Here is a 20896-nt window from a genome sequence, read left to right as displayed (position 1 = left end):
GCAGCAGCTTAGGTTTGTCGCTCAAGTAGGGGCGCTTGGAGCAAAAGCCGGTGAAGACGATGATACGCTACGAGATGGTCGCGAAAAGGGAAAGGATGAGTGACCGATCAATGATGGCGGGATGATCGAATCATCCAAGACACGACAGAATTGGGTCAAACCTTGGGTGTTGGAGCTGGAGGGAAGAAGAAAAAAAGAAATACAAAAAAAAAAAAAAGAAAAAAAAAAAAAGACCACGTCCTGCCGGCTCAATTGTGTCGAGTATGCCGGGTGCCCTGATGTGACAGGTATAGAGTAGGGATGCTGCGATGCGATGCGGTTGTGTGATGCCTGCGATCGCGTACGGTGGAGAGAAGGTGTTGAGTTGAGCCTCGAGACGTGTAGGCGCACAAGCAGCGAATTGCAGATTCAGCAGTTTCTTCTTCTGATGCAGATGGCCAGCCCAAGCATGGAAGCGCACGATGACCTCAGGTACCTGAACAAGTTCTGCAGTGGAGTTCTAGCTGAGAGATGCGATTCCTTTACCGTGACATTGCCGTCGCGGTCTTCTGTTCAGTTCATTGCAGGCAGTGTCTTGCGGCGGCGTCCGGGAGTCTCAGTCCAGTGAGGTCGGTCGCGGTGTTGGTGGTCCACGGTCCGCCAACTGTCCGCCAAAACCGGAAGAAGTGAGGCTGCTTTGTGGCTGATTTGCGACGGTGATTGGTTCCACACTTAGCTTCAAGGACCCCACCTACGGTTCCGTCTGCCGTCCCGGCTCGTCTGAGATGGAAGGAAAGTGGGGTGGTGTTCAGAGCGGCGATCCCATTTCTAGCCAATCAGCAGACTGAATTGCCCACCACTTGCTCTCAGGGCAGTTCACGCTGCCGCAAATCTCCACGCCGGTGGCCGATGGCCGGAATGCAGGCAGCCACGTGATGCGGAAGCCAGTGTTCAATGCCGCCGGAGGACCCTTCGTCTCACAACTCCCAAGACTTTCCTCTTTCGTCCAACTTACACAATGGAGGGAGAGTCGACTTGATCATGTTCACTCTACGTAACAATGTCGATCTGGATGGCACCATGGGATGATAGGGACGAGAGATGCTATGGAACCCCTTCTCCGACGTGATTTGGTCTACCTAGCCTTTGTATCTCCCTCGTCCATTGCTGTTTTGGACGATTCATGGTCAGTTGTGGGAAGAGAATCCGAAGGGAATCCCACTTGCCAACCCCGGGCATCCGTCTATTCAAGTCGGTTAACCCACCACGCCTATCCACTCTCTTGGGATGAATATCGACGTCACCCACCACCTTTGCTCAGTTGGCACTCGACAATCCGCATCAACCACATTAGGCATATCGCAAAGTTTACGCCAAGAATAAGAAAGAGCATCGTTGCCAAGTGGCCCGTCGTACGCGACAGGCTCCAAGATGTAAGGTAGACTGGAATGTTAGATGGCCAAGTCTAGATGCAGGGACGAGTGTTGATTCAGAACTCCAATACCGAGTTGAATGAGTATGATATGCTGGAACATCCCCAGTTCAGTGCGGCGTGGGATATCTAAAACAACGTCTTGCGTTGAGGAAGGAGGGTGGGGAGAGACAAGAGAAAGCTCTCCTGGAACTCTTCGCAGAGCGTGGACGGTGATGCAGTGATATATCCGTGTATCTATAAGCAAAGCTGCAAACACAAGGACTCTCCTGTTAGGGAGGAAGAGGTCAGGAACGAGTGGCATTCTAGACAAGTTCATCTCAGCTGGAAACCCTTTCCACCCATGTACTACTTGAGGACTTTTAGCCAGTCTTTTCTCGCCTGATGCGACACGAGCCTCATGTCCTACTTACTATGAGAATGGGCGTGGATAGCCACCATTTCGGGACCGAGCCTGGTCGCCAATGAGATGCCAAACAACCCGAGCAAGAAGAAACGGAAGGAAGACTTGTCTGCGTCCTTGTAGAAAGTGTTTCCATCTCCCTCACCCGAAATCCCGGATTGGTACATTCGAGCTGACATTGTCATTACAGTATATCGTGCAAGACTGGATCCGCGCGCTCGTCTAACGTGCCGTTCCTTCATCACAAAACTCTATCAATACTCGAGCATATTTTGCGGTGAATCTTCGCACAACATAGCCATGTTTCACATACAGTTCCTCCAGTCGGTGTCAAGGACAATTCATCCACCATTTGACTACATGGCCCGTATGCATCCAAATTACACAAGAAGACCGGAATCAATTCTAGAAGACAAGGATTTCCACGATTTACGCGGCTTCAGGCGACTGAACAATGCTGTGTTTCCGGACTCCCGAATTCATTAGCGGATTACCCCACGGCACGACGGACTCAAGGCGAAGCGTAGTATTTCAAGGGAAGAGAACAATTGGTAGTCTTGTTCGTGACTACTACTACGGCGCAGCAATCTGCCTTCCGTTCGGTGACGAGGTCTTGATGAAGCTCCGGGCTGGGCCTCCTCCATGCCGGTCCCCGGAATCATCCCGTCGTCCCGATTCGGTCTTCATCATGTCCCGCTCTCCGCCAAACCAAAGGTTTCGAACCTTCCCCATTATACCAAAGCAGCCAAGCAATTCGCAGTACCTGTAAGTGAGTAGCATTTGTTGTCTAAGACAGTTCGTTGCAGCTGTTTCCTTGGTCCGGGACTTCGGTCACCGGTGACAATTGTTACAGATTGTCCGACATACACAACGACGGGAACGACGACGGTTTTCCAAGCCTCACACTTACAACTGGAAGGAGTGCTCCAGTCATGGTCAGAAATGGCTCTCGAGTAAAGCAACGAAATATATAAATCCCCACGATGCTCCCATCCCAAGTACCTAGGCTTGCCCATCTTCTCTAGCAGGCAAAGCACAGAATTATAGGAACAATCCCACCAACCTAAAGCTATACCCCCAAGTACAACTCACTACTAGCTATCATCATGTCCACCGCCGCCGCAATCCCCATCGCTTCCTTCGGCAACAACCCCGAGGTCGCTCAAGCCATTCGCGAAAAGCTCCTTCCAGGATATGACGGTCCGTCCATCCCCATCCCCATCCCCATTCCCTTTCCACCACGTCCACACTATCAATCATTTTCACTATCCACTGAACCATTCCCCATCCATCTCAGCCTCCAGTAGTACACATACTTCCACCTCCTTCTTACCTAGTTTCTCTCAAACTAACCTCCCGTTTCCCCCATAAAATATAGTCGTCCACACAACCCTCACCCTCTCCACCTCCCTCTCGGAACTTCCCCCTCTCTGCACCGGCACCTTCTCCCACCTCCCCTCGTCGAACCTCGGCTCCAACGCCACGGCCGCCACCCCAGCCGACCTCAAGGTGCCCAAGGCCATCATCTTCGGCGGCGGCGTGTCCCCTTCGGACGCCGAGCAAGTCAAAGAAGCGGTGCTGGCCAAGAACCCAGACATCAAGTTCGTCCAACTCACGCGGGAGGATATGGTCGCCGCGGGGGCCGAGGGGCCGGATCCCGAGGTGATTGGACGCTTGTTGAAGGAGAGATTGGCCGAGGCTTTGGCTTGAAGCTTCGTTGGAAAACAACTGAACCTACTTGCATTCGTGTTTGGTGTGGTTCGGGATGGGGCTTGCTAGTATGCTGGAGATAATGAAAGAGGATGGAATGCTCTTCAGTGGGAGTTTTTCTTACAAAGTGGATAGGTGACTAGGTCAGATTGGGATGAAGTATTTAAAGAGGGGGGAGGTCGAATGGAGGATTAGAGGGGAGTTTCCTACCAGAAGCTGTAGAAAGTGTGTTCCTAACGTTGACAATCATGAGAATATGACACTCCTTCCCTGATGTATCGTCGAATAACGTTGAATGAGGTAATGTCGGTATGCATCTGAATGGACGATTGGTGGATCTCACTCCGTCACAGAACAAGATAGAATATTACGTACACGATGAAAGGCTGGCTAGTCGAGTTAGGCGGCAGACATGAGATGGCGTGGTTATTAGTTTTAGGTCTCTGCTATATCAGTTGTGGCATCATTTGGCGCACGGCATGACATCGTGGTCTGACATCAACAAGAATCAAAGGTCGGGCTAGTATTGGGACGGCGAGACCACACACCATCAAGCATTCAGCACTGCTATGCTCAAGGTCATTTACATAGTCTGCTCTCCATCAACTCTCCTTGTCCATCAAAAAATACGAGTTTAGTGCCTCTCCCGCCTCCTGGGGGCCGCTCTTATTATGTCGTCCACACGCAGAAGCAACTGTTCACGGTGGTTAGCAAGCTTGGGACCGTATCGATCAAAGAAAAGGGGTTACATACCTCAGCGGCTTCACTAGCCGAAGAAACGACAGCCTTCTTGAGCTTGTAACTTTCAATAACACCCAAGTCTCTCATATCGGCGATACCGCCTCCTGGTGTCATAAGATCCAAACCATAGGTGGTCAGACCGTCATAGATGGCCTTGCGCAAACGGGCAACAAGGTCACCAGAATCCAGACCAGCGTTGTCGGCCAGGATGGTAGGCAGTTGCCTGAGAGCAGTGGCGAAGGCAGACACAGCGGTCTGTTTCTTGCCCTCGACCCGAGTAGCAGCACCCTCAACAGCCTTAGCCATAACCATCTCAGCGCATCCACCACCCAATGTTGTCCTGGACTCCTTAACGGTCTGTGAAAGAACGGCAAGAGCGTCGTGCAAACTTCTCTCGGCTTCGTCAAGCAACTGATCGGTAGCACCGCGGAGAACGACAGTGCAGGCCTGGCCGGCAGCCGTGCCGGAGAATCTGATAAGGGTATCCTCGCCAATAATAATCTCCTCAATCAAGTCGGCATATCCCAGCTTGACCTGCTCCGGGTGGTCGAAGGTAGAAGCGATTTCACCGCCGGTGACGAGAGCAAGGCGCTCAATGCCATCGAAATCGGCATGCTCGATCGACATGATGCCGGCATCGGTGAACAACTGCTCGGGCCAGTTGTAAATCAACTGCCTGTTGATGAAGCAGTTGATGCCGTGCGCCTTGATCTTCTCAACCTTGGCCTTCATCTTCTCCTTCTCGGCCTTCTCGAGCTCAGCGAGCTTGCTGGTAGAGTTGACCTTGACGCGCGCACCAAAGATCTTGACCTTGTCGGTATCCATCGATGTGTTGGCGATAAGGATCTTGGCCTTCTCGAGGCGCTTGGGCTGGTTGACACCGATCTTCTTGTCGAGAATAAAGCCATCGTCGAGGTATGATTCGCTGAGCTTGCCACCGGACTTCTTGATGATCTGGATGTGGCTAAGGTCGGCGGAACCCTTCAGGCGCAGAATGGCCTCGGTCGCGAGCTCGGCAAAGTGGTCTCTGTCTTGGGCAAGAATCTTGGAGCTGAGTGTCGTGCGCGCGATGGCGACAAGGTCTTTCCTGAACGCCTCGGGGTTGCTGCTGTGGTCAACGGCAGAGTCCTCGAGGGCCTTGAGCGCAGCCTGGCTAGCTATCCGGTAACCCTCGATGATAGTCTGAGGATGGATCTTCTTGTCGACAAGCTTCTCGGCCTCGCGCAAGAGCTCGGCGGCAAGGACGGCAACCGAGGTGGTGCCATCACCGACTTCGTCGTCCTGGACCTTGGAGATGTTTACGAGGACCTTGGCCGCGGCGTTGTCGAGAGCGATAGACTTGAGGATGGTAGCACCGTCGTTTGTTACTAGAATCTCACCGGTCGAGCTGGATGTTGTGATGGTGCGGTCAGCACATGACGGCGGCGTGTCAAGCATGCAGGCGGGGGGTTCGGTAAACAAGCATACGCAGACTGGAGGATCTTGTCCATGCCCTTGGGACCAAGGGTGCTCTTGACGAGGTCGCCAACAGCAATGGCGCCGACGAAGGCGCTGAGACGGGCATTCTCTCCCTTCTCTTCTGTGGTGCCCTCCTCGAAGATCTGGGTGGGGCTAAACGAGGCCTGGAGATGGTCGGGCGTGTGGTTAGTTTACGGTGAGCTCGGAAAGATGCCCAAAGTGGTGTACAAATCAACTTGCCATGATGTAGAAGAAGCTTAAGTATTAAACAAAAGGTCGGGGTTACGGGGTGCACAGGGGGTTGAGGTTGGAAGAGAAGAAGCGGAAGCAATTGAAGCTTGGTAGTACTATATTTTGGGTGGACGTTATGGATACCCTGAACGCGAAGCCTCCTTTCTACAACAATCTGCCAGCAGCGGGACGGATGATGCTCTTCTGAATTCCAGGCACTTTTTGGACGGCAGGCCACGGCAAAATTCCAGAGCTCCTGTTCCTCCTTTACCTCACCGCCTGCGACAGGTGGCATAAAATGCTTGTCACTCGCATGCCAGGCCGTTTGCCCCTCCTTTGACAGACAAAATGTCCACTTGAGGTGGGCAGCAGGGGACCCCACTTGGACGTCTTCCGTGGGGAAGGAAGAAAGGGGGGGGGGAGGGGAGCTTTGGGCTGGCAGCGGCGGCGGCGGTGGATAGTGGTGGACAGCGCAGCCAGCACTTTGAGAAGGAGCCCAGCCCAGGGGACTGCCGTCGAGGCTCAAAGCCAAACTGAAGGGAACCTGAATCGGTGCAGCCTGAAGTCCACTTCTTGACTTCAAAGTGATGGCAACTTGAAACCTGTGAACTCTGCTGAAAGCGGACAGACGTTGGCCATGGTCAATATTTGTTCCGTGCACAAACGAACAATGCTTAGCCCACTGCCTGCCACCATTATCTTGTGTGAAAAAGAAAAGAGACCAAAAAGTTTTGAGTTGATGAAGAACAGAGACAGCATCGAGAACTTGACTTTCCCAGGCTGAGTGCTCATTGCAACTGTGCAATATCCATGATATCTGAGGCTCCTTCAGCCTCCAAATTATCCACCACATCCCATCACGGACATAAATTCCCATTTTGGCGATTCCAGAGAGAGGGGATCTGGTAGGATAGCCAATCACCGTGCATCATTGCTTTTTAAAGTGGGGCCTTTCCTTCACTGTCTTCCCTGGTTCTCTGGCCGTTCTCACTGAACCCCACCACAATCTGCGCGCTGCGCACAAATTCTCACAATAATCCTGACGACCGCATAAGCCAGCACGTTGTTCCGCCCGCGGCATCGCAGAAAAAATCCGAAGCGGCCAGCCCAGAATCCCGTCATCCACCAAGTCCAACCACCACCACCAGAGGCGCCTTCCCGACCCGTACATCGCCAGCTACTACTAATTCCCGGCACCCACCAAGCAAGCGTAACAGATTGCCGATTAATTGCCCAGCATGGCGCCCTCTTTCGACCACCTCCGCGACGAGGACCTCGACGAGGATGACTTCGACGTTGATGAGGTCGACATTTCCGATATCCGCGAGAAGTACGAGGTTCAGCTTGAGCAGGGCTACGATGCCTTTGTCGTTGTCGATGGCCTCCCCGAGGTCAACGAGGAGCAAAAACCCAAGCTCGTCAAGTTCTTGTTGAAGAAGCTCAACACTGTTGGCAAGACCCGGGAGGACCTCATCTTCATGCCCATGGGCGAGGATGGAAAGTCGCTGAGGTATGCAACACAGCCGCCGCCTTCAAAATGATGCGCATCTACAGACCGGCTATCCATCGCTGCGCCCGGACCGCGATGTGTCTCTATGCTGTGCATGTTGGCTCCCCAACGACCAGGCCACTGATATGAATTCTGTAGGTTCGCCTTTGTCGAGTACTCGTCGCCCGCCGAGGCCGCTGCCGCCTGCAGACAGCTCGACCTCGTCCCTCTCGACAAGAAGCACACCCTCCGCGTCAACAAGCTTACCGATGTCGACCGCTATGGTCGCGAGGGCCGTATCGATGACGAGTACACTCCTCCCAAGATCGAGGAGTTCCAGGAGAAGGAGCACCTCCGCTCCTTCATGGCCGACCCCAGCGGCCGCGGCAGAGATCAGTTTGTCATGTTCAGGGGAGAGTCCGTTGGTGTTTTCTGGAACAACGAGAAGGATACGCCCGAGAATGTTGTCGACCGTCAACACTGGACCGAGACCTTTGTGCAGTGGTCGCCCCTCGGTACCTACCTCACCTCCGTTCACGCCCAGGGTGTTCAGCTTTGGGGTGGTCCCTCGTGGACCAGGCAGAGGCGCTTTGCCCATCCTTTTGTCAACCTTGTCGCCTTCTCTCCCAACGAAAAGTACCTTGTCACCTGGTCCAACAGGCCGATTTCGATTCCCGAGGAGGGTCACCCCGCTCTTTCTGTAGAAGACGACGGCAAGAACTACGTTATCTGGGATATCGAGACCTCCAAGCCCCTTCGTTCTTTCGCCCAGCTCGACACCCCCGCCGCCGCCGAGGGCGAGGCTCCCAAGAAGGCCCCCAAGTTCCCCTGGCCCGCCTTCAAGTGGTCTGCCGATGACAAGTACGTCGCCAGGCTGAACCCCGGCCAGTCTATTTCCGTCTACGAGCTTCCGAGGATGAACTTGTTGGACAAGACCGCCATCAAGATCGAGGGCGTTGTGGACTTCGACTGGGCTCCCGCCACCGTGCAGCGCGACGGTGTCAAGTCCTACGAGCAACTTTTCTGCTTCTGGACCCCTGAGATTGGCAGCAACCCCGCCAGAGTCGGCTTGATGAGCATCCCCTCCAAGCAGGTTGTCAGGTCACTGAACCTCTTCAGCGTCTCGGATGCCAAGCTCCACTGGCAGTCCGAGGGTGCTTATCTGTGCGTCAAGGTTGACCGTCACTCCAAGTCTAAAAAGTCTCAGGCTACCACTCTCGAGATTTTCCGTGTCAAGGAGAAGGGAGTCCCTGTGGAAGTTGTCGACACCATCAAGGATACCGTAATAAACTTTGCCTGGGAGCCCAAGGGCGACAGGTTCGTTATTATCACCACCACCGAGCCTGTCGGTGCCACCGCGGTTCCCCCCAAGACGTCGGTCGCTTTCTTCTGCCCTGAAAAGGCTAAGGGCAATGCTGTTGGAAACTTCAAGCACCTCCGCACTCTCGAGAAGAAGAACAGCAACGCCATCTACTGGTCGCCTAAGGGACGCTTTGTGGTCGTTGCCACTGTTGCCAACACTCAGAGCTCTGATCTCGACTTTTACGACCTCGACTTCGAGGGCGAGAAGCCCGAGTCCGACAAGGACCTTACCGCCAACCTTCAGCTCATGAACACCGCTGACCACTACGGTGTCACCGACGTTGAGTGGGACCCCTCGGGTCGCTTCGTTGCCACCTGGGCTTCCGCGTGGAAGCACTCTGTAAGTACCGTTGGTATTCAATCAAGATGACGTGCAGCAGAAATCGCTAACGTGAAACAAAAACAGATGGAGAACGGATATCATCTGTATGACTTCAAGGGTGAGCAGCTGCGCGAGGAGGCTATTGAGAAGTTCAAGCAGTTCCAGTGGAGGCCGCGCCCCGCTACCCTCCTTAGCAAGGAGGAGCAGAAGGCCATCCGCCGCAACCTCCGCGAGTACTCGAGGATCTTCGAGCAGGAAGACGCCGAGCGCATCAGCAGCGCCGACGTTGCCGTTGTCGAGGCCCGCCGCCGCCTCCTCGAGGAGTGGTTCGCTTGGCGCGAGGCCATCAGGCAGGAGGTTGCCGAGGAGCGCGAGATCTACGGCCTTCCGGCGGATCCCGTTGCCGACCTCATCAAGGCCAAGACCCCCGAGCTTGCCACCGACCAGGAGGAGCAGGTCATCGAGGAGATCATGGAGGAGGTGTTGGAGGAGACCGAGGAGATCGTTCAGTAAATGTGCGAACAGGCGGCGGCAGTAGTTTGATATGTTGTGAAGTTACATGGCGTACCGTTTTTTCCCGTTTTTCGAAAAGGTCATCTGAGGGTACAGTGAATAAAATGAACCGGGTTCTTTCATATCTCTGGGCCTTATTTTATTTTATTTTTGCTCTTTTCTCTCTACGTTGTACCTGTCTGGTTGTTATAAAAGCGGTGCATGCGTAGACTAGGCGGTGGATTCCAAAAGAGCTGTTTGGTTGGCGCTTTAGTATCATCCGGGTTTCGTAGATCGGAGTCAGACTTCTTCTAATGACCAAAAGTCCATCCTGTTTAAGTGAAGGAAGGTTCGATATTTAAATGACTATGTGACTGGTCCACTAACCAAATTGCGAGATGCCTCTACACAGCAACATTAAGACCGATCCTTTGTATGTCTAACCGGGTACCACCAAGGATCGAACCCAAAAAGACCTAATGCAGGGAAACATATGATATCTTGTCCTACTAGCCGTGCTGAACACCACAAGTCAGAGCAGCAAATGAAGATAGAAACAATCAACAGCTTGACACCACATCCAAGTACCGAGCCAAAACCCAGACCCGATACGCACGCGGCTGGGTTGTCCAACAAGCCCCTTGTGATGATTTTCTTTAATCCCAACGGGTCGACATAACTGTGGTGCGTCTGATAAGCAGGGGCAAAAGAAAGTGGAAGCCCAACCATCATGTCGTACTATCGATCTAATCTTTGTCCTTGCACTGCATTGCCTATCTACGATGTCTAGGGCCTTTTGACTTGTGCGTTGTGCCGTCATTGAACAAAAAAAAAAAAAAAAAAAAAAAAAAAAAAAAAAAAAAAAAAAAAAAAAAGAATTTTGAAAATATTTATCAAAAGAAAAAGAATTACTGATAAATTAAGAAGAATATGAGTTGGACGTTTTCCTACGGCATTTGCGATCCAACGTTCTTGGGAGGTTGCTCATTTACATTGTGCCCAAAAGAGTTGAGTGGAATAATTAGAATAGTTGTATCAAGGCGAGTGTCTATGTACCGAGTGTTTGATGAAGCCATATATGTGGGAGGTCAACATCATCATCCACACTCAACGGCGGCCTACGTACAATCATTCATCAACTGGAAGAAACAGGGGAATGAAAATGGGAGCATAGCATCGATCTCTTCTTCAGTTGTGTGTGTGTATGTTTCTCTTTTTTTTTTCTTCTGTGGTCCGTGTGGAAAACAACTTCCAATCTAGGAGTTTGGCAAAGTCAAAAAAAGGAAGCCAACTTAACACTCCTTCCGCGTCCACTGCCTGAAGCACTTCGAGCAAAAAGTACGCGTACGTATATCATTATTCAAGCCGCGAAGGTTCGCTGTTTTCTCTAGGGAAAGATGGCCTTTGTCATGAGTAGTATCTTGTTGGAAGTAAAATCAAGGGAGAGACAGCCTGAGTACCGCTTATATATATCTCTTGGTTCTACGATGGCTTATCTCGTGATTTACAGGCTGGTTTTTGAACCGGTAGAAGCGAACATGGTCAAGGTCCGGGCTGCAAGAGTACGGATTTGCGTGGGTCGTTTTCGCTTGCGACACTCGCGAACCCGAGGCATCATACAGTAAACATCATCATCACCTCATGGCGTGAGCGACGGACTTTCGAGTCCCGCTTGCTGGGATCGGTCTGAGAACGAGGACATGGATAGTGGTATCCATGGCCTTACGCTGGGAGACTGAAATAAAAGTACGCATGAGAGCCACAGGAGCCACGGGTGAAGGGGGATGAGCGAAAAAGAAGTCAAAGATAACATCGGGGCCTGGCGATGTCAAGTCCGCTCAAGTGGTTCGATCGTGTGATTCTGTGGCTCTTCAAGGTGATCTCGGAGCGACAAATCCCGGCAACGAGCCGTATCCGGACTGGAGACCGGACCTCGTTCGGGGTTTCTTGTGGGGGAAAGCCGTGGGGATTGGTGACAGACAGGCCGGACGGCGTGGACGGAAGTGGTCAAATGAGCCGGGACCGCCGCCGGGTTTGATGATAAAAACTTTTGGAGTGGCCCGCAAGCGGGTGGAGCTTTTCACAAGCCCTGGATAAAAGCGACGTGGACGAATCTCGTTGCAACTTTATCGGCTTTTTGCCTCTTGTGTGTGTGGGGGGGTGGTAACAGAAACTGAAAGCATGTACACAGTGGAACGTACAAACCTCGGGAACTGTTTTGCCCAACAAAAAGAAAAATAAGAAACGAATTATCTCTCCGTTCCGAGAATTCCCAACAGAAATTCGAGCGCCGACTCCGATAAATCTGTCTTGTCGCCTGAGGATGAGCGGCGCGACAAGCACCCAAACCGTCCAATGCCATTTGGCCATCGCATCATGGCATGAACCCAAAAATGCAACCCCCACTCTATGTGTTCCCTTCCAGCCGACGACCCGCATGAAACCTCCCCTTGCACCCAAACATGGGAGCGGGTGGCTTGGGGGACCCTGATGGGGTGGGGAAAAAAAAGGAAAAAAAAAAAAAAAAACACCATGTGAAGACCGCGTCTCCAGGACGGGAATTCATACTAACCATCTCAATAGTAAAAGGGAAGAGTGACAAAGATGCTCAGACTTGATAAGAATAGAAATGCCTTTTGACAGGGGCAATGGTTGAAGCGCACGTCCAGGTACGATGAAACACCCAGCCCTGTCCGAGTTGAAGTGAAGATGGCAAAACGAAGGCCAGCTCAGACGAGTCCAAGTCCTCGTCCTCTCAGTCTAGCTACCCCGCGCAATGCGACGCTGTACGAGACTAGGATCTCCACCCATCCTTGTATCACCTTATCTTGGCCTCACAGCCCCCCCGCCCAGGCATCCAATCCAATCCAGCCCAGCGCTGAGTGCTTATCGATAAAGCTTCTTTTTCGAGTTGGAGACGGCATCTTGAAACGATTTCGTCCGAGCACTGAAATCGAAGGCGGGAATCTCATGAGCACATGACATGCTCCCAGGCCGGGGCTGGCTGGCCTCGAACACTCGTTGCCGTCTAATCGAATATCGGATTTGACTGTGACCGGAGGAAGCAACGGAAAATTCAGCGCGCGAGATAGCTGCAGAATATGCCGAGCTAGGTGGAACGCAACACGGACGACGATCTCCAGCCAGCCAGCCAGCCAGTGAAGTCGCTTTGCCCATGTCTCCAGCTTCGAGGTCCCGTTTTCGCCCCTCCCAGGGGAATGCCCTCGACGCGACAACAGATGCTCTGCTTGTCACATGTGAAGAGGCAATCAATCAATGCATCTGCGTGTCTCTCTTTTCGTCAAAAACCGTCGTTGGCCAGTTTGTCGCTCAACCCTTTTCTCAGCTGGGTGGTGCAAATCCCCTCAACCAACTGGACCTTTGTTTCAGCTCACAGGCTAGCATGTGAATGTTAAGGTGTACTTTAGTTGGAGGCCTGTAGTATGTACTTTGGACTCTAGTACTGGCCGTCAGATTGCCATACAATATTGGTTTGGACCTCAATGCATCCCGATAACATTTCCTGTGTGTGTACCTCTAGATTCCTACAGTGCAGTCAGTCATAAAATGTAGACACGATGCACAATTGGCAGACAACTGCATCAATGCATTGGCAGTCAGAGCCCAGCTTGGGTAGGTACCTCTAGGTTTATCGTCGGGTCTCAATTGTTTTGGAAAGTGCGAATGGTTCCTGGTGGTGGCCAAAAGCGGGAGGCGGTCCCTGTCCCTCCTCGTTTGCCTGGACGCGTCTCGATCTTGCCTCATTCATGTATCCGCAGTCTGGGTGCTGCAACAACGAAGCGAGTGCATGGGCACCGAAATTGGGGCGACTTTGGTTGACTACCAAATTCTGCTGGCAACCAAGGTAGCGATCTTCAGGAATCCCATCTCCAATGGTTTCAACGAGTCGGTACATATATAAAGCCTAGAAACAATCGGCCTCTTCAAACCCAAACAAACCCTTTCCTCTCCAGTGCCAGTCTCCAGGTTACATTCCCCCAATCCCGGACCGAGCCCCGTACCATCGGGAATCCCAACAAATCATCCCCCGGGCATAAACAATCGACCCACGTCTAGCACCCCATTTTTCCCGGGGTCTCTGCGAGACAACAAAGATCAGATTGATATTGTTTTCTTTTCTTTCTTTCTTTTCCACGCATTCTCCTTCCTAAAGATTGGGTTTACCACCAACCTTCCTCTTCGCTGTGTGTATACTCCTCTCCAACAAGCCCTTGACGGTAAGCCTTTGCTCCATGCATCCCTTTCCGGTATCTTCCATGCACTCCTCCAGCCTCTTCCTTGAAGAGTCGACCAACACCCCGATTGTACCCACTTCGACCATTGCCAACCACAAAAAAAGACAATAAACAAAACAAAAACCACGAGTTTCCTTTGCTGACGCTTCTCTGATTTAGTCTGCTTTGTGACATAAGGCAGATAAAGGTTGTTGTTGTTGTTGTTGTTGGGATTCGTCTCGACTATTCGACTCGGTTTTTCTCTCCCCACCGATTAATTCCACCTCACAAGATGGCTTCCGTCTCCTCTGCCCTTCCCGAGGGCAACAAGCCTGCCCTGCGCAGGACCCAAACCGAGGCCACCTCCGACTCATACCCTGGTACCGCCGATGCCTCTCCCTTCGACTCTCCTCTTGAGCGCTCGGCCTCCAACACCTCGCTTTCTTCCCTGGCCTCCGACAACGTCAAGACCGACAAGGCCGAGTTCGGCAAGCTACTCGACACGTACGGCAACGAGTTCGAGGTCCCCGACTTCACTATCAAGGACATCCGCGATGCCATCCCCGCGCACTGCTTCGAGCGTTCGGCTCTTCACAGTTTGGCGCACGTCGTTCGCGACATCATCTACCTCACCGTCACTTTTTACGTCTGGAACAAATATGTCACCCCCGAATACATCCCCATGAAGGCTGCCCGTGTCGTCCTCTGGGGTCTGTACACCTTCATGCAGGGCCTTTTCGGCACTGGTCTCTGGGTTCTTGCCCACGAGTGCGGTCACCAGGCCTTCTCCCCGTCCAGGTTGATCAACGACACCGTCGGCTGGGTCCTCCACTCTGCCCTTCTCGTCCCCTACTTCTCATGGAAGTTCTCCCACAGCAAGCACCACAAGGCCACCGGCAACATCGAGCGTGACATGGTCTTCGTTCCTCGCACCCGCGAGCAGTTTGCTTCTCGCATCGGCCGTTTCGTCCATGAGATTTCCGAGTTGACCGAGGAGACCCCCATCTACACCTTGATCCACCTTATCGGTCAGCAGCTCATCGGCTGGCCCAACTACCTCATGACCAACGTCACCGGCCACAACTTCCACGAGAGGCAGCGCGAGGGTCGTGGCAAGGGCAAGAAGAACGGCTGGTTCACTGGTGTCAACCACTTCAACCCCAGTTCTCCCCTCTATGAGGAGCGTGAGGCCCCCTGGATTATCGTCTCCGACATCGGTATCGCCATCGCCGCCACCGCCCTCATCTACCTCGGCAACACCTTCGGCTGGTCCAACATGTTCGTCTGGTACTTCCTTCCCTACCTCTGGGTCAACCACTGGCTCGTTGCCATCACCTACCTCCAGCACACCGACCCCTCGCTCCCCCACTACACCCCTGATCAGTGGAACTTTGTCCGTGGTGCCGCCGCGACTATTGACCGCGAGTTCGGTTTCATCGGCCGTCACCTCCTCCACGGCATTATCGAGACCCACGTTCTCCACCACTACGTCAGCACTATTCCCTTTTACCACGCCGACGAGGCCTCCGAGGCCATCAAGAAGGTCATGGGCCGTCACTACCGCGCTGACGTCCAAGATGGCCCCATCGGTTTCATCAAGGCCATGTGGAAGGCTGCTCGTTGGTGCCAGTGGGTTGAGCCTACCGAGGGCGCTGAGGGCAAGGGCAAGGGCGTCTTGTTCTACCGCAACCAGAACGGTCTCGGTGTCAAGCCTGCCAAGCTCCCCAAGACCAACTAAGTATTTCAAGAAAACGATAGATGGATAAAAGTTTAAAAGACCCAGGTCGAGAAAGATCGACTTGAGGCACTGCTAAAATTTTGATCGGTTTGGCCTAGCCTGGTCACGCTCAGGACCACGTCCCCCCAGGGGACATGCACGGATTGCTGTAGGAATCTGGAAAGGTATCATATCAACATGTTTCCAGGAAACCAACAAAAATGAGCGGTTTGGGTCTTTGTCATATCGATATGTGGGAATGGGAATAGGAATGGGAACGGGAGCCGATGGTTATAAAATCGAATCGGAAAAAAAGGATACCAATCAATGACGAGATGTTTGCAACTTTACTAAAGACATCGTTTTCTTTCTCTCTCTTTTGCCTGTATAGATGTGGAATGCATAGACAGCAGTAGAAAGGAAGAAACCTAGAGAGAGGTCTGATGGTCTGAAATGATAAGAAACAAAAGAATTATCAAGTACTTAATGAGGATGAGTTTTGCAGTGAACCGTGGGTACTGGTTTTGTTCTTAAGAATCGTCAAGCATGGGCATTGTATGGCATCATCGTTGGGCGATAAAGGGAAGTAGATGAAGGATAGAATTTGGACTGTTAACATTATGGAGCTGTCTGGTTCAGCACAGAAGTTTCGGTTGAAAAGGGAGCGAGAATAAATATGTATATGATTTACAACTCATGATCTTTGCTTGGCCATTGTCATCACTTGATCACAACGAAACCTCTCAGCCTCAACCGGCAGAGCATTTTGGTCAAGCAGCTGTGTCATGATTTCTCGCTCACGTAATTCCAGGCGATCCGATTGGATGATTGGAGGGAGGGATGGGATCATCCACGCAACGCCGTTCACTACGCTACTACGTACAACTACACTACGATGTTCCTCTCTAAAAACCCTCACTGTGTCACTTTATCATATACTAGAAAAATCATAAACATCATCTGTTTCGTCGCTTTGCGTCCTCATCAATCAATGATGGATGACAACCCAACGGAGTGTGTAAATCAGTGCGGGGTGGCGCTCGGGTGATGGATGTCGTCCGGGCCTTTATAGTGTAAAAAGTGGAAACTATCCAACCATCCATCCTTTCATCCATCCATCTATGATCCGTCAGTATGCCGTCTCAAATGTTCATCATGTGACACCAGAACACACAAGCACAAGACATGGGACACAGATCCAGATAATGGACCTCAACGCATATACACCTCTACAGGCATTTAAAAGGTTAGCGTACTATAGCCAAGACGCTAAACCCAAACAATAAACTAGGATTCTTATTATAGTAAATACCTTATATTCTATACAATCTAATAATTAATAGAATTACTATTAGCCTCAATAACCTTTCTTAGCCTTTCTAGCATTAAATAAGCTAACCTTAAAAGAAACTCTTCCGGCACGTTATTCCAAACTTATATTATAGCCTCCCTAAGCTTCTTTAATATTAATAATTAAATATCGTATCTTAATTCTGTAAGTAACTTAATGTACGGCCAAACATTTTCAATTAGTACTAAATCCGGAGAATAAATAGGGAACCATTTCTCACTTAAAAAATTAATCCCTATCCCTTAAATAGCTCTCTAAGTAATTTTAGCCTTATAAAAAAGAATATTATTTTATTAGAAAGTAATACCGGCTTCTAGGTACTCCCGGGCAAAGGTAATAATTATAAAAAGGATAAAAAAAATATACTTCTAAGTAATAACACTTCCAAACTCTTTTTCCCAAAGGAAATAAGGTTTTTTCTTTCCTCTAATAAAGAATCCCTAGAGTATTTATCCGTAAGGCTTTCTCTTAACTAAAGAGAAATCGTTCGGATCGTTCTTATTATTTAAAATAACCTATTATTTCTACATCGGATTATTAATTATCCAAATCTTATTAAAAATAAAAATACCTTCCTAATTTCGTAATAATAGCTACTATCGCCTTATTTCTTAATATTAATCAACTTTTTTCTTTTTTTATTAGTATTAGTCTTCCTTATTCTTCTTCTTCTTACTTTTCTCTTAAAACCAAATAAATAAAGTACTTTTCTTAATACTTTATTTCCGGTAGAAAGTAAAGGGGGGAGGATAAGAGGGAAGTTATTCTAGGAAATAAAACGGTAACTCCGATCTAATTTCAACTATTTTCTTAAAATATTCTTTTAAGGAATTTAAAGAAGGCTTTTTCTTAATTTTTTCTTTTAAGGGGTAAGGGGTCCAATATAGGTTTTTTAGACTTGACGGAAAGTGAAGCCGGTTTTTACAGAAATTTCGAAGTAGGATAAATTAATATAAGTTCGGAGGGAGCGAATAGAAACCCGGTTATCCCTCGTTAATTAGGCGTTTCTCTTCTTGGGGGTAGAAGGAGGTTCCAATTCTATTATTATTGTGGTTTCTATTATTATAAAGAAAGAAGGGAATGAAGGATGTAGTTGCTCATACTTAAAGCCGGCTACTAGAAGTCCTTTATTTTAATAAGGAAGTTAGTTTCAGTCGCTCAGCCACCTCCAATAGCCTATACGTCTCTTCGGACCCACAGGGCCAAATGGTTATAACATCCGGCCCACCACCCTCACCTACCTACCAATCCGGACATTATACTATTTGGCCCTGTGGGTCCAAAACGATGTAGTTATACTCCGGTTTGAGCCTAATATAAACAAAATAGTTTATTGTATACAAACCTCTAAATTTCCCCAAATTTCCCTAAATATTATAGTCCTAAAATGAATAATACGTATGCTAAATTATACCTAGCACTAATACACTTATTAATACTATTTTCTCCTACCCTTCCTAATTTTAATAATATATTTACATTTTATTAATTATATTTAATAGCCCAACTAATATTTACTCTTTTGTTTCCTCTACTTTCATCCCAATTACAAAATTCCTATTATCCGGAGGAATTATATAATAAATTATTTAATAAAGCTCCTTCTTAATATTTATTAGAATTCTTTAATTAACCTACGGATAAAATCTATTCTAGAAATATATTTATTATAAATATATCTATAGTAAATATTAATATTAATATAGAAATTAAAGATATTTAATATTTATTTAATAGTATTTATTAATATATTAAGGTTAATTATCGGACGAATCTATTATATTACTTTATTTATTTATATACTTACCGGGGGATAAATACTTCCTAATAGTATAATAAATATTTAAAAACGTTTATTAGTATACTTCGATATTCTAAAGTATATAAAGTCTTTACGGATATTAGTATTTATATATATTTTAAAAAGGATAAGATTAAATATTAATTAGAAGGGGAGGAGACCTAACCTAAATTGGATAAATACCTAATCTAACCCCCAATTAAATATATACTTCAAATATATTTTAATAAAACCTTCCGTATAAAATTTAAATCTCTTTTAGGTAAATTAATATTCTATACCTTTCCTACTAATAAATTTATTAAAATTAGTAATATAGCCTACCCTACTACTATTAAAAATATATTTAATATTTCGTAGATCCATTCTCGCCTCCATTCTATCTATAATATTATATTTAAAATTATACTAAAATTAATAGAGTTACTTACTATATTATATATATAATAATATACCTATTAAAATTCGTACGAATCGAAGGACAACATTCGGAAAAAAAAGAGAAATCTATAATTATATAATTATAATAGCGTCTATTATTATAAATTTATATATACCTCAAAATAATATATTTATCCTAAAATTATTTAATATCTACTTTAAAAATAATTCTATACAATCGCGCATATATAATACTCTAATTCGGTTTAATATAATTTCTTTTTATAAAATTATTTTATAAATTATTAACTATTTTATTAATATTTCTATAGTATGTAATTCAATATCTAAATCCTATAGGGAAACTTTAAGAATCCCCCTATAGGATTTAAATATTTATATTTTTATTACTATTTTATATATTTATACAATTATAGGTAAATTCTAAACTAATTAATTATAACCCGAATATAGTTATTATTTATAATAATTTTAATTTTATTAATTATATATAAAGTTTTAGAATTAATTAGAAGGATATAATATAGAACTTTACTATTTATCTCCTTATTAGTAATCCTAATATTATATTAGTCTTATACACGCTAACTAGCTATACTAGTCTACCCAGGGGGGTATGCGGTGCTGCTTCGTTCGTAGTCTAAGGGAAAAACCGTATTGTTGAAATCCGGATAAAAACCCTCAGCTTCTCTATATCCAACCCTAACCCTAACCCGAACCCTTCGTCCCACCTCACCGTAGGGGGCCCGGGGAGCCTTAGTTACTTCTTTCGTCTCTTCTCTCAGTACATTATCTCTTTAGTCCCGGTGGACTTCGCGGCTTCTAATTAGTCGGTCCCTTAAAGCCCCACTTCCCTACCCAACGCTTCGGTAGCGTTTTTTCTTCATTCCGGAAGCGGGTATTCTTCTTTCATCCTATCTTCAGGGTAGGGGTAGGGAAGTGGGGTCTTTACTTTTCTTTTTAGTCGAAATCTTCGTCTTATTTTTTAGCCGGGATTTTTGGTGAGATGACGTTGATTGGTCCAATATCGTAGGACCAGACGGGTTCCATCCGAGCGGAACCGTAGCTCTGGAATGGATTTCGGAGGTAGGGTTCCAATTCCTAAACCCTATTGGCGGAACGGGGAGGCCAGCGCATCTTCGATTAGAATGAGATTTTTAACACGTGCCCAATCACGTACACCCAGGGTTTTGGACCAGGGTGGGCCCCCACATTTGATTTCGCTGTAAATACTCTTCTTCTTCTAAGAGCGCTTAGTGGAGCGACAGCGGGGAAGATCTTTCATCCGATCCGGCGGCGAAAAACCGGATGAAAAGGGGGGGGGAGCGGGATTCGAACCCACGACCTTTCGGATGAAACCGAAAGGGGGCCAAGCTCAGATCTTCCCAACTGAGCTATCCCCCCAATCCTAATATTAATAGACCGTTTAAACTATTTTAATAGCGCCCTTATATTAAATTCTAATTAGAATAGCTTTTTATATATTTAAATATAATGCTGCTATCCCTCGATAACGCGGCCCACTATCTTATTAAAAGTTAATTAGTTTTTATAGTTAAGCGGAAATTATAATAGTTTATTCTTTGTTTCCTGGTTATTAAGCAATTAAAAACCGCCGAAAATTATATTTTGTAAATTCCTATTATTATAGAGGATAAGGGTAAAATTTCCGGTATTTATCAATTTTATAATAAATTCTTCCTTAATATTTTCGGATTTAATATAAACGACTTTGGGGATTAATTTATCTTTATTTATAATAATTAAAAAA

The 20896-nt window shown here is 47.9% G+C and overlaps 5 protein-coding genes and 1 pseudogene across 6 annotated transcripts; 3 read left to right on the top strand and 3 right to left on the bottom strand.

Moving 5' to 3' along the window:
- Positions 1 to 1430: 1430 nt before the first annotated feature.
- Positions 1431 to 1993, bottom strand: B0T23DRAFT_325275 (uncharacterized protein; the record flags this gene model as incomplete). The annotated part of the gene is made up of 2 exons (XM_062835493.1): positions 1431 to 1744; positions 1825 to 1993. The coding sequence occupies 2 exons, from the start codon at positions 1991 to 1993 to the stop codon at positions 1431 to 1433; spliced, it is 483 nt and encodes a 160-aa protein (XP_062689253.1).
- A 759-nt stretch (positions 1994 to 2752) lies between these two features.
- Positions 2753 to 3596, top strand: B0T23DRAFT_231797 (uncharacterized protein). The gene is made up of 2 exons (XM_062833899.1): positions 2753 to 3014; positions 3193 to 3596. The coding sequence occupies exons 1-2, from the start codon at positions 2921 to 2923 to the stop codon at positions 3522 to 3524; spliced, it is 426 nt and encodes a 141-aa protein (XP_062689252.1). The 5' UTR covers positions 2753 to 2920; the 3' UTR covers positions 3525 to 3596.
- Positions 3597 to 3912: 316 nt separating this feature from the next.
- Positions 3913 to 6206, bottom strand: B0T23DRAFT_388226 (T-complex protein 1 subunit beta). The gene is made up of 4 exons (XM_062837739.1): positions 5964 to 6206; positions 5733 to 5887; positions 4278 to 5652; positions 3913 to 4218 (listed from the first exon to the last, which is right to left on the bottom strand). Exons 1-4 carry the CDS (start codon positions 5964 to 5966, stop codon positions 4159 to 4161), a joined length of 1593 nt encoding a protein of 530 aa, XP_062689251.1. The 5' UTR covers positions 5967 to 6206; the 3' UTR covers positions 3913 to 4158.
- Positions 6207 to 6763: 557 nt separating this feature from the next.
- On the top strand, positions 6764 to 9963 carry B0T23DRAFT_365452 (eukaryotic translation initiation factor 3 subunit B). The gene is made up of 3 exons (XM_062836366.1): positions 6764 to 7464; positions 7603 to 9145; positions 9212 to 9963. The coding sequence occupies exons 1-3, from the start codon at positions 7193 to 7195 to the stop codon at positions 9638 to 9640; spliced, it is 2244 nt and encodes a 747-aa protein (XP_062689250.1). The 5' UTR covers positions 6764 to 7192; the 3' UTR covers positions 9641 to 9963.
- Positions 9964 to 14146: 4183 nt separating this feature from the next.
- On the top strand, positions 14147 to 15592 carry B0T23DRAFT_325226 (fatty acid desaturase-domain-containing protein; the record flags this gene model as incomplete). Its single annotated transcript, XM_062835489.1, has 1 exon — positions 14147 to 15592. One exon carries the CDS (start codon positions 14147 to 14149, stop codon positions 15590 to 15592), a length of 1446 nt encoding a protein of 481 aa, XP_062689249.1.
- A 4850-nt stretch (positions 15593 to 20442) lies between these two features.
- On the bottom strand, positions 20443 to 20529 carry B0T23DRAFT_t330 (annotated as a pseudogene). Its single transcript has one exon. The product of its transcript is annotated as a tRNA-OTHER (tRNA).
- Positions 20530 to 20896: the final 367 nt, after the last annotated feature.

Source organism: Neurospora hispaniola (assembly GCF_033458365.1).
Source record: "Neurospora hispaniola strain FGSC 10403 chromosome Unknown B0T23scaffold_8, whole genome shotgun sequence".
Taxonomy (NCBI): domain Eukaryota; kingdom Fungi; phylum Ascomycota; class Sordariomycetes; order Sordariales; family Sordariaceae; genus Neurospora; species Neurospora hispaniola.
This window is presented reverse-complemented; position numbering and strand designations above follow the sequence as displayed.

Coding starts and splice junctions, on each gene's coding strand:
- B0T23DRAFT_231797 (XM_062833899.1), top strand. CDS start 2,921: ATGTCCACCGCCGCCGCAATCCCCATCGCTTCCTTCGGCAACAACCCC. Junction 3,015..3,192: donor GCTCCTTCCAGGATATGACG/GTCCGTCCATCC, acceptor CATAAAATATAG/TCGTCCACACAACCCTCACC.
- B0T23DRAFT_388226 (XM_062837739.1), bottom strand. Junction 5,653..5,732: donor GACAAGATCCTCCAGTCTGC/GTATGCTTGTTT, acceptor CACAACATCCAG/CTCGACCGGTGAGATTCTAG. Junction 4,219..4,277: donor CGGCTAGTGAAGCCGCTGAG/GTATGTAACCCC, acceptor CACCGTGAACAG/TTGCTTCTGCGTGTGGACGA.
- B0T23DRAFT_365452 (XM_062836366.1), top strand. CDS start 7,193: ATGGCGCCCTCTTTCGACCACCTCCGCGACGAGGACCTCGACGAGGAT. Junction 7,465..7,602: donor GAGGATGGAAAGTCGCTGAG/GTATGCAACACA, acceptor TGAATTCTGTAG/GTTCGCCTTTGTCGAGTACT. Junction 9,146..9,211: donor CTTCCGCGTGGAAGCACTCT/GTAAGTACCGTT, acceptor AAACAAAAACAG/ATGGAGAACGGATATCATCT.